The 18,071-nt window shown below is 36.6% G+C and overlaps 1 protein-coding gene across 4 annotated transcripts in view; it reads left to right on the top strand.

The window, feature by feature from the left end:
- The window catches only part of LOC306877371 (fibroblast growth factor 14), a 165,916-nt gene that overhangs the window by 9,910 nt on the left and 137,935 nt on the right, over nt 1-18,071 (top strand). The window contains exon 1 of one of the 4 annotated variants that reach the window (XM_079429101.1): nt 3,977-4,162. The exons of 1 other annotated variant lie outside the window; for it this stretch is intronic. In XM_079429101.1, coding sequence (XP_079285227.1) covers nt 4,093-4,162 — 70 coding nt within the window. In that variant the 5' untranslated portion in view covers nt 3,977-4,092. Of the gene's footprint in view, nt 1-3,976; nt 4,163-14,860; nt 15,141-18,071 lie in introns of those variants that run through there. 2 more of the 4 variants (XM_079429104.1, XM_079429103.1) reach the window with 2 other exon arrangements.

Below are 18,071 nucleotides of genomic sequence, written 5' to 3'. Positions count from 1 at the left end.
AGTTGCAATTCATTCACTCCAATTCTATTTCCAATTCAACTTCCTGTGGGGTTAAAAGGGAGCTGTTACATAAATTCAGAAATTTACCCATATCCTGAGAGTAACGCAGAAATTGTCAAAATTTGTAATAATCTGTTTTCAAAAATGGAAATACTAACCCATTAATTTCATGTGTCAAGAAAATGTTCAAATAACATATTCAGTATGTTATATTCAGTAGTATCTGTCTACACAAATACTAAACTGCCTGTACAGTTTCATTAACCTGACCAGAGAAGATGCCTGATCAGATGCCTCAAATATGAGATTTATTTATAATTTTTTATTTGTTTTGGCTATGTCCTCGTGCTTAATGGTTTGGTACATCATTTCCTTTGAAATGTAATTTGTGGTAATCACATTGACTGAATAGGTCCTGTATATTTGTTACAGCAGGCTTGTGTCTATTCAGGCCACATGATAATGAAGTAATTTAGTAGCACATGGAGCTTGCACTTACATAGCCTTCTTGAAAATAGTACCTTTTATATACTGATATAACTGAGCAAAGTTGAGCCATAGTAGTGGTGATGTAAACAGTCATGTGTGAGATTGACATTTTTTTCCCTCTATCAACATTCTAATAAGCTGGAAAACCCCTAAATCGGCACAGCGTAGACCTATACAACAGCTGTGCTACACTAACAGAAAAATATCCGTAGATTGTATGATTTTTGTGTGACCTTATTTTTCCTTTTGTTGAAATGGTTGCTGCACCCTGTTGAAATCAAACAACTCCTCTGCACCAGCCAGATCTTTTCATCTGTCAGAACTGCTCACAGACTTTCCTCCTTCTCGGCAACCCGTCTGGGTTTCCTTATGTAGTCATCAATGCGAATCACCCACGAGAAGCTTGATAGTGACTCCTAACCATACGCCACTTCTCTTGTGATACAGACAGCGTTGATTTTGGAGTGACCCTCCCCCCACACTACATGCATTTGGCGATTTGCTTTCATTCTTAGGCCAGGCACTCAAACGCAGATGTGAATGTTTGAAAAACTGCCCAAAATGTTGCTGTGGCATGACAGTGGTTGACCTAAAAAAGAGAAAACTGACTGTAGAAAACAGTTTACGCTAATGCCTGCTGTGGTGTCTTGCCCCTTGTGGTGAGAATGCAGCACATGCTTGTGTTGCAAAACCTGCATTACATTTCAGAATGCAACATAGTGCGGAATCACATATTTATGTAAGCCTTACAATTTGCAACACATGTTCTAGACATTAAAGTCTGTGACGGCTTATACCACCATAATGGTTCTTACCAACTCCAAGAGGATGGATAGTGGATTATAAATAGGTGATGAGTTATATCTCATTTTCAAAGCCAGACATTGTTTCAGTTTAATGTTGGAGTGACTGTGCTGACGGAGTGTTTTCTCTGAAAGAGAGCTTTTCTTCTTTCTACCCATGAAAATAGAAGCTTGAAATGATGCAATCTCGTTATACCATGTATTATTTTATATTATTGTTTTCTTTTGCTGTTTGTTTGGATCCACATTGCAAAGAGCTCTTTGATATCTCCAGCGGGATGCAGTATGCTTTCCACTCTTCAGGTGCAACCTGATGGTTTAGAGTCTTCATTTTTCAATGACACAATAGTGATAGGCTCTCAATTTTTCAGTTACTATCCCAGATGTGTACATCACTATAGCACCCCATGTGTTACATGTGTTCTTGTGGGCTGTACTTAGTACTGGGTTATGAAGGATGCAGCAGACTACTGTGACCTGACATACTTTTTTTCAGGGACTGCAATCCAGGTACCAGTTTTGGCTTTTTAAAACACAGAAAGTGTGCTTGGTTACACGATAGCTTTGGATATATGGCCAGTTTTAACGTTTCTCCATCACTGGATGATCATTTGATAACTATCGTAATGCCATAATCAATAGAAAATGAACACAAACACTTTTTAAAAATTTAATTCCACTTAATAGCTCAACCTTAATTGTGTCAGTGAATAAGACACAGACTTTTGTGTTGAAATAGCCTACTGCGTGCAAAAGTCGCACTGAATGTTATTTGATATATATTAGCTCTAACCTAGCCTGTGGCTAGTGCTAGCTTTGCTTGTGCTAGCTGTCAGGCTTACCATGCGGGTGACTGTAGTGCTGTTTGGATTGCAACAGTATGAATAACCTGTGAAAGCGAACAGTTGTCTCTCAGCTTGACTGTATGTGTGCGAGTAGAAGATCTCTCTCTCTCTCTCTCTCTCTCTCTCTCTCTCTCTCTCTCTCTCTCTCTCTCTCTCTCTCTCCTTTCTCTTTTTCCAGCAGTCTACTCAGGGATCTGAGCTACTGGAGGTTGTGCTGTGTAATTTTTGCTGCAGTGCAGCTGACAGTATTGTAACACCGCCTCTCGCAGAATATGTCTGCCTTTTTGCAGCACTGCCTCTAAGCTGTGGAGCAACTCCAAACTGCTTTGTTTAAGAAAAATTGCATTAGTCTTCAAGTTTCGTATTCATCCATCATCATTGACATCCCCTGTGCTTTGTAGCCTTACGTTTACACTTAGATAGCTTTGTCAACATTTTATGCTGACCTTTTGGAAGTTATTATTTCCAGCATTATTGGCTGCTCAACTTATTCCGCAATTAATTTTGTGGTGTCGAGTAAACTCTTACTATAGTAAATTCCCTTGGCATTTTTTTCTTACGGTAATTGGTAATGATACCATTGCGTATGGCGTCATAGCACAGCTAATTGAAGGTTTATAGATAATTACTATTATTTAGAGGACTGTTAGTGTTTACTCATCTGCCCTAGGGCTAATTGAATACTTTCGCTAATAATGATGAACAGAGAGGGGACCATAGAGAGGAGGAGGAGACTTCCGGAGAGAATGAGAGATAGTTGGAAAATGATTGAAGGTGACATTGAGTTTTGAAAGAACAGAAGAAAATTAAGAAGTTAAACTTGAATGTTTTTCCAGGTCAAAAGACAAAAGACCATAGAAATTGTAGATACAATGGCAATTTGCATGCAACAGGGTCTTAAAAAATAGTCTCTAATTGGTTATGATGGGTCTAAATAATAATTTAGTTTTAACTTCTAAAAGTATTAGCAATTTTGAAATTGTCTTGCAATCTTATTTGTTTTGGGTTGGTCATCATAAAAATAAACTTTTATCAAATATAGACCAGAAGTAAATAATAATAATAAAAAAATACTTTTTTTATTTAAATTATTTATACACTTAAACCTTTTTAATTTAAATGAAATAATTAGAAAATATAACTCTTCTTAATTATAAACAAAATATAGACCCATAAATATCACCATCCCCTACTTTTTTAGATACAGATGCAGCTGATCAAATACACAGAACAATGTGTAATAGTCAATTATATAATACAGTGTTTTTCAAAGTGTGGACATATTTTAAATCAGGATTTTGTGAGAAAATCATCTTGTGCCCTTTCTGTCAGTGTTTTGACAACAAATGTTTATCGTGGTTATCAGCGATATTACTATAAAGATGCAGACCCCTTTGGCGTCTGGCAGAGCTCTTACACAAGCAACAGTATTTGGCGCATTGGGAGTGAGAATGGCTTGAATAAAACTGTACTCAGAAGGTACAAGCTCACCTTGTCAATAAGAGATGCACTGGACCCATGAAGGCCTCTGTCTGAACCCTGTAACTTTTTTGTTGAAACAGAGTTTTGTTGTATCTACAACATTTAGGGACTGCTCAAAGAGACACTAATATTTTTTTTGTGCAGCTTTTCACAGCACTGAACAAGCGTTATGTTTCCATGGTGAGACCGCTATTACTGGAAATTGGCAACGCGGTCTGTTCTGACCTGTAAGAACAATATCAGGCACAACATAATATCTAAGTGATAGAGATGTACTGTACTGGTAACACTTGACATTTCTCAAAAGGTTATCATTATTCAACAGCATAACAGTGTTTCTAGTGGGCCACCAGTGCCACAGAGCGGCTGCTTTCCCCTGAAGAGATCATAAGAGCATGGTTAGTGTTCACAAGCTCACTGCTGGCTGTTCAGCCCTGATGGTGAAGGTTGGTTGATGTTGAGAGGGCTGGAAAATGGAAACCTCAGGGTTGATAGAGATTTTTGAGAAACACGTACGCACTGCAATCAAACATGATGTGCAGGGTAAGTGCAACCTGTGGTGTGCCTGCTGTTTTGTGTTGCTACTGACAGCTCTGTTCCGTCTTTTAATGCCCCTGGTGTTATAAGTCATAATGTAATTTAGACTAGTCAAAACTCCAATTAGATGTCTGTAATGCAATTTGACTAGTAATGGTTCACATTGATGATATCTATAATGCAATTTTGATGCCAATTCCAGGTGAACAGATGCATAATTCAATTTTGACTAGTAAAAATCCCAGGCTCACATATCTAGAATTCAAATAATTTTTTTACCAGTCGTATGATTAACAAAATGATAAACATTGTAATTAAAGAGCTCTTCAGTTACATTTTTATTCAAATCTAAATTTTTGCAACTTATTTTTATTGGTAAAAATGCATACTAGTAAAATTATAATTATGACTAACCAAATTGCATTTCATGAACTTTATTCATTAGTTTCCATAGTATTTACAGAGTTTTAACTTTTAGTTTTAGTTACTTTTTCTTATTTGTAAGTCGCTTTGGATAAAAGCGTCTGCTAAATGACTAAAAGTAGAAGTAAGTAAAGTAGTGTTGTTCTTGCTTGTTTTGCTTTATTTACTAAATTATGTTTATTCTGTTAATTTAACTGGTTAAAATTATATTAAAGATGAATATTATAAAATAAAATAAAATAGATTTTTTATGAATTGGTTTTCTTAGTAGTTGAACGTAAACTAGGTAAACTTAATTTTTAAGGGAATGAACAAACAAATTTATAATCAAATGGGCAACAGCCTTCAATATACTGTAAAAGTGATTTAGAGAAACTGCTCTAGAGAATTGCTGTAAGTCAGAGAAGCAGTGTATGTCTGTCGAATATCACACACCATAGCAAATATGCTGATCAAGCGCGATTAAAACTTCAGAATCCGCAAACAAAATCTGCTGTTCCTTCCCCTCTCTCTTTCTCACGCTCGCTCACTAGGGCGTGCAAAGACATGAGTGATTTGAGCAGAACTCTCTTCATTTTCCTCTTCCTCTCTCTGCATGGTTGTAAATAAACAGTGAGTCAAAGTGTAAATCATGTGCAGTCACATAAAAATATCAGATAAGACAGACATCAGTAGCTAGTGCCAGACAGACAAAACTAATCGCTGCATTGCAGATAATAAAAATGGAAGGTCAAGTTTTTATCTTATCATTACTTTTTTTTTTTTTAATGACAAGTCTTTTTTTTATTATTGCCTTTCTAGGGGGAATGATATGATTATGCATTCACTGTGTCTGGTATCCCCTCACATCCTCCTTACCTGTCTGGAGGGTGAGATGAGTGAGTCTCATTAGAGGAGCTGCTGAGAGAAGGGCAGACCCTGGTGCTGCAGGGTTGCAGGGCTGCCAGCTCTCTGGACACACATTCTGATCTCACTGTTACTCAGACTGATTCAGTCATTGGCAATTTTGCTGCTCTTTAAGGCCCCAATATACTCTTAGCAAAGTTATTGTTTGTTTAGGGAAACAGAAGTGGGTAATAGTAGCACTGATTGCAAATGTTGACAAAACATTAACGTTGCCATTCTGAAAATGTGTGCAGAATTTAGCGGAAAGCCTGCGTTGACAAGCTGATTTGAACCACAGAAATAATTTTCATCACACCCAATTTTCTTTGATTTCACTTGAAATGTATTGAGTCCCAGAGTCCTGCGTGGGTCCTGTTTGGTAAACCCGACCAGCACTAATTTAATTCCATACCCGACCCGACCCATTTGACATAAAGACCTTGACCTGAACTGCACCCGCACCAAATACATCAAATAGACAAGCATAACTCATAACTCATTGTGGTTATGCTGCGTTCCAGGCAACCCGTGTTTTTCCAACCTTCTACCCCTGAAAGTGCACTGGAATGGCAGTCAAACCCGTGACTTCCCACCCGTAAACTCGTACTAGATCGATGTACTCCCAGTTCCGCGCTCTTAAGTCACATAGCCCGCGAAACAACAATGGCAGCCCCTACAGAGGCGGTGTTTATGCAAGTGGTACACGGTGAGAAATAGACTTTAGGACAATATAACGTTGTATAACAGCTTCTCTTGCCTTATGCGCCGTTTTTCCTCTTCCATTTCCCTTAAATAAGCAAGGAATAAGCACCTTTGGCGATAGAAATGATTGTAAATGAGCATAAGTCCTGTATGGTCTGCCATGCTGGTTTGTTTACATTTAGCTACCACAATTCCTTGCACTCAGGCAGTTTGGCGTGACTTGCCTGGAATGCTACAAATTCATGAGTCGTGGTTTGGAATCGTGACTTACGGGCTCAAAAACCTGCCTGGAATGCAGCATTATTATCTTACACGTTATAGTCACAGACAAAGAGGCGACTTAATTTTAATAATAGTATTTACACTGCAATACACATAATACAGATCTGTTTTGACACATTACAGTTTTTTGGTCCCATCCACTGCTATGTTTATCACTACGTCAGTCATCGTATAGGGAGTGAGTCGCAGAATGATATTTTAGAGGATTTGCTCTGCATTTAAATGCAGTTGTCTCTCCTGAAATTCTGCAATGTCTATGTGGCCGTTAGTCAAACGTTTTTTCAAACTGAGAATAGATTATAGGCCTATTCAGAAAGCCAGCAAAGAGTGCTCAGTTTATAATCAATCTGTCAATCATTACAGTTGTAGCGCAAATGAGCACGATTTGCAATGTTGCAAATCGCATTGTAAATAGAAACCTTTGACGGTCTTCAGACTACAGTGCATGAACACTAGGGATGTAACGATTAACCGCGAACCGGTTGAAAATCGATTCAAATATGTGACGATTCAAATCGGTTGAGATTCTAAACAAATCGCGATTCAATTAGTGGTAGGAGTTTATATGAATGTACAGTCATGGCCAAAAATATCGGCACCCTTGGTAAATATGATCAAAGAAGGCTGTGAAAATTAATGTGCATTGTTAATCCTTTTGATCTTTTATAAAAAAAAAAAATCACAAAAATCTAACCTTTCATTGGAGAATAAGAATTTAAAATGGGGGAAATATCATTATGAAATAAATGTTTTTCTCTAATACACATTGGTCACAATTAACGGCTCCCTTTTATTCAATACTTTTTGAAACCTCCATTTGCCAGTTTAACAGCTTTAAATTTTCTCTTATAATGTCTGATGAGGTTAGAGAACACCTGACAAGAGATCAGAGACCATTTCTTCATCCAGAATCACTCCAGATCCTTCAGATTCACAGCTCCATGTTGGTGCTTCTTCTCTTCAGTTCACCTGACTCATTTTCTACAGGGTTCAGGTCAGAGGACTGGAATGGCCATAGCAGAAGCTTGGTTTTGTGCTCAGTGACCATTTTTGTGTTGTTTTTGAGGTTTGTGTTTGGATTATTGTACGACTGGAAGATCCAAACATGGCCCATTATAAGATTTCTAACAGAGTCAGTCATTTATTGATTTTTTTATCTGTTGGTATTTGATAGAATCCAAGATGTCCAGGACCTCCAGCAGAAATATAGGCCCACAACATCAAAATTACAGCAGTGCATTTCATTCACATGGGGTACATCCCTGTGTTAACCAAACCCATCTTGAGTGTTTGCTGCTAAAAAGCAAATTTTTTAGTTTCACCTGACTATAGAAGCCAGTCCCATTTGAAGTTCCAGTCGTGTCTGATAACTGAATATGCTGGATTTTGTTTTTGGATGAGCTAGGAGAATTTTTCTTGAAACCCTCCCAAACAACATGTGGTGATGTAGGTGCTGTTTGACCATTTTTTTTGTAAGGTTTTCTGACCCCGAGACTGAACTATTTTCTGCAGTTGTCCAGCTGTGGTCCTTGGAGAGTCTTTAGCCATTCAAACTCTCCTTCTCATTGTGCATTAGGGCGATATAGACACACGTTTAAATGGCAGTTTTGTAACATTTTCTGTCGATTTCTGTCGGAAATTCTTAATTATTGCCCTGATGGTGGAAATGAGAATGTTCACTGCTCTAGCTCTTTTCTTAAAGCCACTTCACTAATTTGTGAAGCTCAATTATCTTTTGCTGCACATCAGAAATATATTCTTTGGTTGTTCTCATTGTGATGGATGATTAAGAGAATTTGGGCTTTGTTTTCCCTCCTATTTATATCTCTGTGAAACAGGAAGACATGGCTGGATAATTTCATGTTCATAATCACCATGGAGTGCTCAAAATTGTGAATATGAATGGGAATATACTTCAGAGATATTTTACTCATAAGAATTTGTAGGAGTGCTAATAATTGTGTCCAACGTGTATTTGAGAAAAAACATTTAACTCATAATGATATTTCCCCCCCATTTTAAATTCTTATTATCCAATGAAAGGTTAGATGTTTGTGAATTTTTTAATTAACAATGCAGATAAATTTTCACAGCCTTCTTTGATCATATTTACCAAGAGTGCCGATATTTTTGGCCATGACTGTATGTCTGAGGGTAACTTACTGTCTTTAGAAAAGTTTAGATGGTATTTTTTCTTTTCATCTTGCCTCTGCTCTGTATAATGCATATTAAAGTTCATAAGTGCAGCGCTGCTTTGTTTACAACAGAAACGCTTAAAGCGCCACCTGCTGGCAGAGAGTGAATCTGCGTCTCATTCAGCTCGTCTGATGTTTCTGTTACATGCAGATATTTTTTATAGTTTCACAAAACTGAAGTCAAACAATTCTGTTTTCGAATTTCGAAATTATACAGTCTAATTTAGAAAAAAAATTGCTCATGTTGCATGTATGCAGCATCTTTGTTTGGATCATGATTAAAATGCAGTGGTTGCCTCTAATTTTAAATGAAAAGAGCACAGACAAAGCCTTATTTTGTTTATATGAAGATATTTATTTTCTTTGTGCTACTTATTTAACTGATTTGGGGCTTGTTTTCAAATTTAAATTTAGTTTTGTTATTTACATTTATATTATATTTACATTTTGTTATTTAGCAGACGCCTTTCTCCAAAGCAACTTACAAATGAGGACAATAGAAGCAATCAAAACCAACAAAAGAGCAATAATATGCAAGTGCTATATTAGTATATTATTTCACAAAGAAATGTGCAGCATTTTGTCCAAGCAATAATAAAAGGACACATTTAATATATAATTTGTCTTAAATCTGATTTTGTTAAAAAAAATCGTGAATCGAATGGAATCGTGAGTTGAGTGAATCATTACATCCCTACTAATAAGCACGGGACCGTTTGAAAACAGCTGCCTATCAGCGGTACTGAACGAGTCGAAGTAGTCATGGCTATTGGATCCGCATTCAGTCCGTGCCTATTGATTCCCTGATCTGAGCAAATAACAACAGCCGTTACATTAAATATTAGCAGTTCTTTAGATTCATGCTGTCGCTCTGCAGTCTGTTTCATAGTTTTGTTCACACACTCACACAAGTTCCACAAATAACCCTCTTTATCCACACATGTACATGCTTAACCTAACTCTTGATTGCCGTAGGAATGTTTTGATAATCAGGTGCCACTCAACAGACTCAAACCACACTTGCTTGGCACTTTGATAGCCATTCCAGAGGTCTGGGTCACAGTGTATTGTAGTTATTCATTGGTCTTCACACACCGTTTTAGATTCAGTAAAAATTTAATATAAAATATTGAATATATAGTCATTCTGGAGCAGATTGGCAGATGTTGTTTAAGCTCCAGCCCCAAGTCTATCTTTAAAATCTGACTGGTTGATGTGAATGTCGTTTCCGAAACCAACAAAGCATTTTGATGCAAAAAAATGTCGTCTTTGCTAAATCATGTCCATGATTTTATTTCACATCTCAGTCAGTACATCACATTAACATCAAACGAGGAAGCGTTCCTCTCTCTCTCTGGACTACAAGAGCCCATGAGGACAGTCTTTGAGGACTTTTGGATGTAGTCCATGCAAGAGGAGCCACATGACTTGCTCATTAGTAGCGAGTCTTTCTCCACACTACCTTATTAAAGTCAAAATTTACCCTGTTTATTTTCTTAATGCACATTCCTAGTCTTATTTTGAATTATTCATTGGTGCTCTTGATTACTTTCGATTTCAGCTCATGTCACTTAGGGTGTATGACGAAAAGTTAACCAGACTCCAGCTATTTAGTTACTGTTTTAACAAACTTAGCATTTGGTCTGGCCTCATTGTGGTATGTAACACCTGCTTTTCATCATCCAGTCATTCAGTCATTTGTTGTTAATATCAGTGTTGGGAGTAACGCGTTACAAAAGTAATGCATTACAGTAACGTATTACTTTTTGCTGTAACGCAGTAGTGTAAGGCATTACTAATCAATTTTCAGTAATATTTTACTCGGTACATGTTAATTTAATTTAAAGTCGGACTCTGACTTTTTTATGTCCCTAGGCCCGGGCTTCGGGCCAATATTCACGTCATAGTTCAGACGCGGGCCGGTCCTCGGGCCTGTTTTAGGCTTCTCCTTATCATTATATTTTAGACATCCATCAATTATTGATGAAAACAATTGCTGCGCTAGTGGAAACAACACGAGTCCGAGCGGCTGGACGGTGTTTAGCATCCCGCAGCAGCAGTGAGCCGTCAGCACAGCCGTCAGCACAGCACAGTTCTGTGTTCAAATTAGTGTTGTCAAAAATATCGATATTTCGATAAATATCGATACTGAAATATCTGAACGGTACCAATATTAATTTTCCGAAGTATTGATACACCGATACTAGCCGAGCTGTCACTTTCACTTCTCTCCAAAGGCGCGTGGACAAGCACCACACGTGACCGCACTCGTCTCCTTCGCTCTGGTTAAACAGCAAAAGTGAAGTGAATAGAAAGATGACTGCTCTGGTTGTTAAAGAACACAGCAGGAGCGCTATCTGTAGGATCTATGATCTCCGCGATGCAGAGAACGCGCACGGAATCCAGTCATAAAAACGGAATTTACAGTTTAACGCGGAATGTCACGGAATTTGTCAAAGTTTGGATTAATTAATCAAAAGTAGGTCATTACACTTAAATCAAATCGCGATATGGACTAGTATCTGTAAATATTAAGCTGCAAAGTCGATTTAAATATGAATCCTGCATGTTCTGCGCGTCTCTGTGTGAATGTGCTGCACATGCGGTTGTGTTTACTAATGTGGCGCTCGCGGTGATTTCAGCGTCTGCCGTCTCAATGAGGACATAAATACATCAACAATATATCCAGAACTGATCTGAAAGGCACTTTACGAGCATTTTACCATTTAATTTGAGTAAAACTAGCATCATATCATACACACACAGAACTTTAGAAGTATTCACGGCAACCCGTCAAAATAAAAGTTCAGTTTAACTTAGCCTATTAAAGACCGTGTGCCAGAAATAGGCTATATTACTATTATTTAGTAGAATGTACATAATACTACTACTTACTACTACTGTTAATTTTTTTTAAAGAAATAATCACAAAATATTTTAATTTTAATAGTAAATCCCCTTCATTTGCCAAAAATGTAAATGTTTAATTTTCATTAATTCAAATATAAATTAATTAAAATTGTTTTATGCCTTCATCTGATATCCAGTAAAATTTAAATACACAACACAGAATTTCTGAGGGGGAAAACACATTTCATAAGGCTACTGTAAGAATAAATAAAAATTGTTTGTATGCATTCAAATAGCCTAATAGACATGCTAAAACACAGAATTTGGTAACAATAAAACATAAGGTGAGAAACAAATAAAACATTTCATACGGCCCTAAACGTGTCATTTTGTTACACTTTTAATAAATTAAATGTTAAATTGTATAATTTTCATGATTTTAATGAATTAGAAATGCTTTTAGATTAATAGCATTTAATTTGACCATTAAAAAAAAGAGTCCAGAAAAATTCAAATGGAAAAAAACGGAATCCAGAAAAATTAAAATGGAAAAAATTGAATGTAGAAAAAAATAAAATGGAATTTGGGGAAAAATAAAACGGATTTCATAGGGCCCTATATCTGGAAATATTTTGGTTATGAAGCAAATGAGAATATCAACAAATAGAACTTTGGATTTTAATTAGTACATGTATTAGTAAACGTTAGTTTCAATTAACATTTAACTAAGATTAATAAAAGATTAATAAATAAATCAACAAATGCAGTACCTCAAGACATTTTTTTGTTCATGTAAAATATACCGCATGTTCTCGACTTGTTACATTTATCTTTAAATTAAAAAAATTACCCCCTTAATATTGTGGCAGTTTTTTTCTCCGTGGTATCGAAAATGGTATCGAGTATCGATATTTTTCAAGGTATCGTATCGAAGTTAGAAATTCCAGTATCGTGACAACACTAGTTCAAATACACGCAATTAAGCAAAAGCCCCAGCAAAAATAATTACCATGAATGTGTCCGGGGGAAATAGTAAGGATTCACCATCTCCTCGTTAGACGCGCATTTAGAGAGAAGTGCATCTTCACAGATAACGATTATATTAAAGAGTTTTTGTTTTTATTTATTTTGTTTAGTAATAATTTAAAGCTTTCTATAGATATATTTATCATGTCTGTGAGGCATGTATTCACTGACTTTAGGTTTATTTTTGTGAAGCGCTCCTGTTCAAGACAAAAGCACAACGTTTTGTTGACATTGTGAATGTACACAAATAAAAGTAGACCCCTTACATTTACGAATGATGTATTACTCTTACGAGAAAAAATTACAGCGTAAGTTGTTTCCATTGAAAAAAAATTGCAATTGATTGCGCGGGTGCCTCCATGTCCTGCACTTTAGCTTACATTCTCCACACAAACTACTGGATGCAGCGCACATTTATCTAGGTTTAACGTTTAAACATTGTTATATGCTTGACCTGTTTTAGTATATCTATAGAATTTATTTTAGGCAAGTCGTGATGATTTGAGAAGGCTAAATTGATCAAACATTGCTATGATCAGCCTGCCGGTCTGCCGCTGGCCGCTTGCTCGTTACTTTAAAGGTGCCATAGAATGAAAAACTGTCTTTACCCTGGCATATTTAAATAATAACAGTTCTGTACATGGAAATGACATACAGTGAGCCTCAAACACCATAGTTTTCTCCTTCATATGTAAATCTCGTGATTAAACTGAAAAACAGGCGAATCAGAACATAACACCGACTGTGACGCAACAGTCGGGATCACTACGCCCCCAACATTTGCATAAACCCGCCCTTGTTCTAAGCCGGCCGAACCATCAGAAGCTCTGCAGGTATTGTAAATAAACAAGCGCGGACAACAGCGAAAATAACAAAATAAATTTTATGTTCCAGGCCGTGCAGGGGGTGTGAAGTGCAGGGATGGGTTGGTGTCTGTATTCAGAAAGGCACAGAAAGCAAATAACGCGAGCCACTAAAGGGACATGGTTAGCTCCTTGCTAGCGGTAGCCTGTTACAGTACATAAGATTTCACTCTCAGTAAGGAGAGATGAGGATGATGGCGAATGACTTACAGATCCTGAGCACCACTGACAAGCATCTGATCTTGTGAAATGTGTGGTAAGTACTGTTGCTCCATAATGTAAACATAGTTTGTGTGATCGTGTCTCTTGAAAGTGAAACTATAACGCGATCGATGGATCGTTCAAAAGCAGTTTCAATGCCTCGCATATTAATAACGGCTCCCTGATGCCCGCGTTTTATATACAGTATAATTACCCGACGATATAACTGCGAGAGAAAGTATTTAAATATATATTTTCCTCCCTGTGCTTCCTTCTTGCTGATGAGCCGTACTGTGAAACAGCCAATCAGAGCAGAGCTCAACATTGAGCAGCACTGTGAAACAGCCAATCAGAGCAGAGCTCATTATTATTCATGACCCTGCCAAATAAGCCAATAACAGACCGTTTCATTCTAGGGAGAAATCCTAGGGTTGTAAATGGACATGTAAAATCGTTTCTGGAGATTTTTTGTCCTTACCTAAGCCACATACCTTCTGTGTAGATATCAGAGAACAATTTAAAATACTGTATCAATGCATTCTATGGCACCTTTTAAGAAAGAAAACAACTTATTTAATTAACAAAAAATGCTCCAAACGTTTTTTCTAAATGAACTTAATAAAAAGCCGGAACGAAATATAAACACTTTGCCATTAGGGCAGGGCTCTAGTACATTTTGTCATTTTAGAATGTTAAGTTCTACTTCTGTAGATATTTTGGTAAAAGTAATACAGGAGTCATGTAACGCATTACAATTCGGAGACCGTAATATTGTAAGGTAAGGAATTACTTTTAAATAACAGTAACAAGTAATCTGTAATGCATTACAGTTTGGAAGTAACTTTCACAACACTGGTTAATATACAGTATCACGTTGCATTGTATACAATTGAATCAGTTATATCTGCTTGGTACTTGTGGTTAGGCAGATTGGCAGTGAAAGTTCAAACTCTAATCATACACTAAATGGTGCTTTATGGTTTAGGGTACCATGTTGTCCTTTAACATTGTCTTTACAATTGTAAATAATGATTTGTTGAACTATTAGTAGGAGAATGTTTACGCGCATTGTCCCCAAGATTATGGCACACATTGAAAGGGACGTCAGATGTCAGACTGGCACCTCGCTGCGTAATGCTCGTTCAACAAACATAAGATAGGTTATCACTACACCTCCTCCATTTATCTTGGTCGTGATGTGTGAAAAGCCTCATAATAATGGCCATCTAAATATAGTTGGCTCTTTCAAAGGTGGCATAGCAACAGAGTTGGGATCCGTTGACTAAAGAAACTGAACTTCAGAACTGCCTTTTGAAATCTGTTTGAATAGAGTGATCTTGACTCACTGTCTTTGTCTTGTTTAGATGTTATATATTGCGGAGTTATGTAAAAAGCTGGGAAAGAATGGATGCGTGTTTGTTTCTATGAAGATGCTTGGTATGTTGATAAAAGAAGACTTTAATACAATGCCTGAATATTGGACCCTATCTCGTTTAAAGTCGACATCAAGTGGTATTTACAACCAATTGTATGCTACTTATGTTATGAGGATATTTGGTAAGAAATGTTTTTATAGTTTTCAAATATAATTAAAATTTTTATTTAAATGGAAATGTATATAGACAAATAGGAATAAAAAAGAGATAAACAAAAGGTAAACAAACTTCATACATCCATACCAATACTGCCGTGCAAAGGCAAAAAGACTGTAACTTCGATTTTTGTCGAAAATGAGTTATTGATATTTTTGTGACATTCAAGACATCCTTTAACATGGACATAAGTATATTGAGTCAATTTCGTTGTTTTTACGAGAAAATAATGGGTCGTCTCAACTGTAACTTCAAAAAGCCCCACAGAAACCAAGGCAGAACACCATATAACACCAGTAACGGCTCTTTCACTTTGTTTGGAACGCTCAAAATGAAGTTACGGTATTCTGCCTTTTTTAACTGTCCATTAAAGTCTGACGCATTTTAATTCGGTGTAGACAAACGAATTAGATCGCGATCTACCGAACAGCTCATATAACAAAGCACTGTAAAGACTAGATACCTTGGCAGCAATACATAATCGTGAATAAACTTTAAAGCCCCCCCCCCCCCCCTTTTTTTTGTAATGCAGATTATTCACCAGGCTGTCACTTCTAGTTGGATGCGTGTGTACTTGAATGCCGTAGCATGTAGCATTATCAGTCATAAAATCAGTAGCCTAACAGTTAAATCCTTATCCTACCTTTTATTGTAACCCGATAGAATCAATCCATAGCGCTGAATGTCGTCGGAGATGTTTAATCCACACCCATTTTAGCATGCCTGCTTGCTGGCGTTCACATAAATCCACAAGCCATAATTCAAGTTAATATAAGCAATTATGCTATGTCTAGAATTATTTTACGTTAAATAAATTGGTTGCAAAACGGTATCCACTCACATGTTTAACTTTTAGTCTGCTTGTTACTGTCAAAAATAAAAAAAAATTAATACAGTCACATTATTATATGCAATAGCCAATATGAGATTGATAGTAGATTTTATACAGGTGTTACTATAACGATTTTGTAAATGGTGATCAGCAATCAAATATTTATAATGTGGAAGTTACTGCCTTTTGCCTTGGTGTGACTTATCAGTTTTTGCATTAACTTCAAAATAGGGGTAAAAATCAAGTTTGAGCTCACAATTTTTTAATGTAGATAATTTGCATTACTAAAACATCTAATTGCCAAATTTCCAGTGTTCTACCTATAATTAATTTGGCCGGACAAGTAAAAAACTTTAAAGTAATTTTTCTCAGTTTCACACTCTAGCGAGTTAAGGTCTTTTGCCTTTGTAGGGCAGAATAGGTGTCAGTATAAAATGTACAGTTGCCATTAACTCAAGAAAATGCAATAATCTGCTCTCTCTCCTACTTTAGAAAGTTCATATTACTTTGCGGTTGTTGTCTCAGATCTTCACTTTATTTTCCACTCATCCCAAGTCACAACTGCTGTTTCTCACAGAGGAATCTGTGCACGATTAGTAACAACATTACAAGTTTTTGTAATGTTTCACCTTTGCTGTCTCATCAGGAACGTTGTATTATTTAAAATAAAATAGCAGCAGTTAATTAGATGTCACACTGGCCTCATGAGGGGGTCTGCTTCTCTGGCAGGTGAAGGCGTTGTGTGGTACAACTAAAAATATTTTGAACTTTCTCAAGGGCTCTTGTCTTCTGTTAAAGGTTGGAGCTTTAAAACGGAGTAATTATCATCTTTGACATCCTCTCGCACAGGCATTTAACCTGTTGCACTGACTGGCTTTCCCACAGGGAACTGATGTAGAAATTGTTTTAATGTCTTCCATGAGTGGGCAAAGCAGCTGCTACATGATTCATCATTCTTTTTAGGAACGGCAAGAAAAAGGCAAAGAGGAGGATAGTGAGGTTTGCATGGGAAAGATCAGTTTTGAACACAGATTGATGAGATGGTCTATTTGCTGGTGCTGTGAGTTGTTCTAATCAAACAGTTGTTAAAGAGATAGTTCATCTACTCACTCTTAGGCTTGGAAATTTCAGGACCTGATTCATATTTTTAAAAGTTCTAAATCCAAATGATTTTCATGACTTTGATTAAATGTATTGGCTCTTCCAAAGCCAGTGTTGTCCAATTGTTGTCCAATTCATGAAAAATGACTCTAAATCCTATATGTATGAATCAATTCAAAAGACTCACTGAATCGGTTGTAGCAGTTCTTGACTCACTAAACTCTAAGCGTATTGTCATGTCAAAATTAACCAAACAAAATTTCAACAGGAAATGAACTAAAAAAAATTCTGTGATGTCTGTACTTAATTCTCATGGCAACATAAATCGGTACTAAAAAGTAAGATTAAAATGTAATTTAAATACATAATTCAGTTCTATATTTAATTATGCCACAAATAGTTTTTTTGTTTCGTATATAGTTCGGGAGAAAATTAATTGTAGGAAAAAGAAAAGGTACTAAGAAGCATAACTTTTCTGACCACCTATAGCATATGGGTTTCAAGCAATTTGAAGCTCAGTAGATGATGACACAATTGACATTTTGGGTTAGCCATCCCGTTACACATTTAACACCAGTGCTTGCAGTGCCACAGTATGTCATGTTCTGTATCTCAAAGTGTTGTGTATCAGATAGAGGAAGGAGAGGGTGAGACAGACTGAGCGACATGTTATGTCAAGTGATGGGTCAATGCTTGAAAGAGAAAGAGGCCTCTAACAGATAAAAGAATAGCATGAAAAAGAGACGGAGGGGGTGTTTGTTCAAAGTTCCGGATCAATGAACCAGGCAGCAAAATTTTTCCTGCTAATGTCTTTCATAGCTCAGAGGACTGGTAGCTCTAAATGTGCAAAAGTGGAAAATGTCAATGATATATCCATGAAGAAATTCCAGTAAAAAAGCCTGACTTTATGCAATATTCACATAGCCTTGGGTAACGTGAAAGTAAGGAACCATTCATTTGTGA

The sequence above is a fragment of the Barbus barbus genome (assembly GCF_936440315.1).
Source record: "Barbus barbus genome assembly, chromosome: 11".
Taxonomy (NCBI): Eukaryota; Metazoa; Chordata; class Actinopteri; order Cypriniformes; family Cyprinidae; genus Barbus; species Barbus barbus.
The sequence above is the reverse complement of the archived record's forward strand: the minus strand, read 5'-3'. Positions and strand labels throughout refer to the sequence as shown.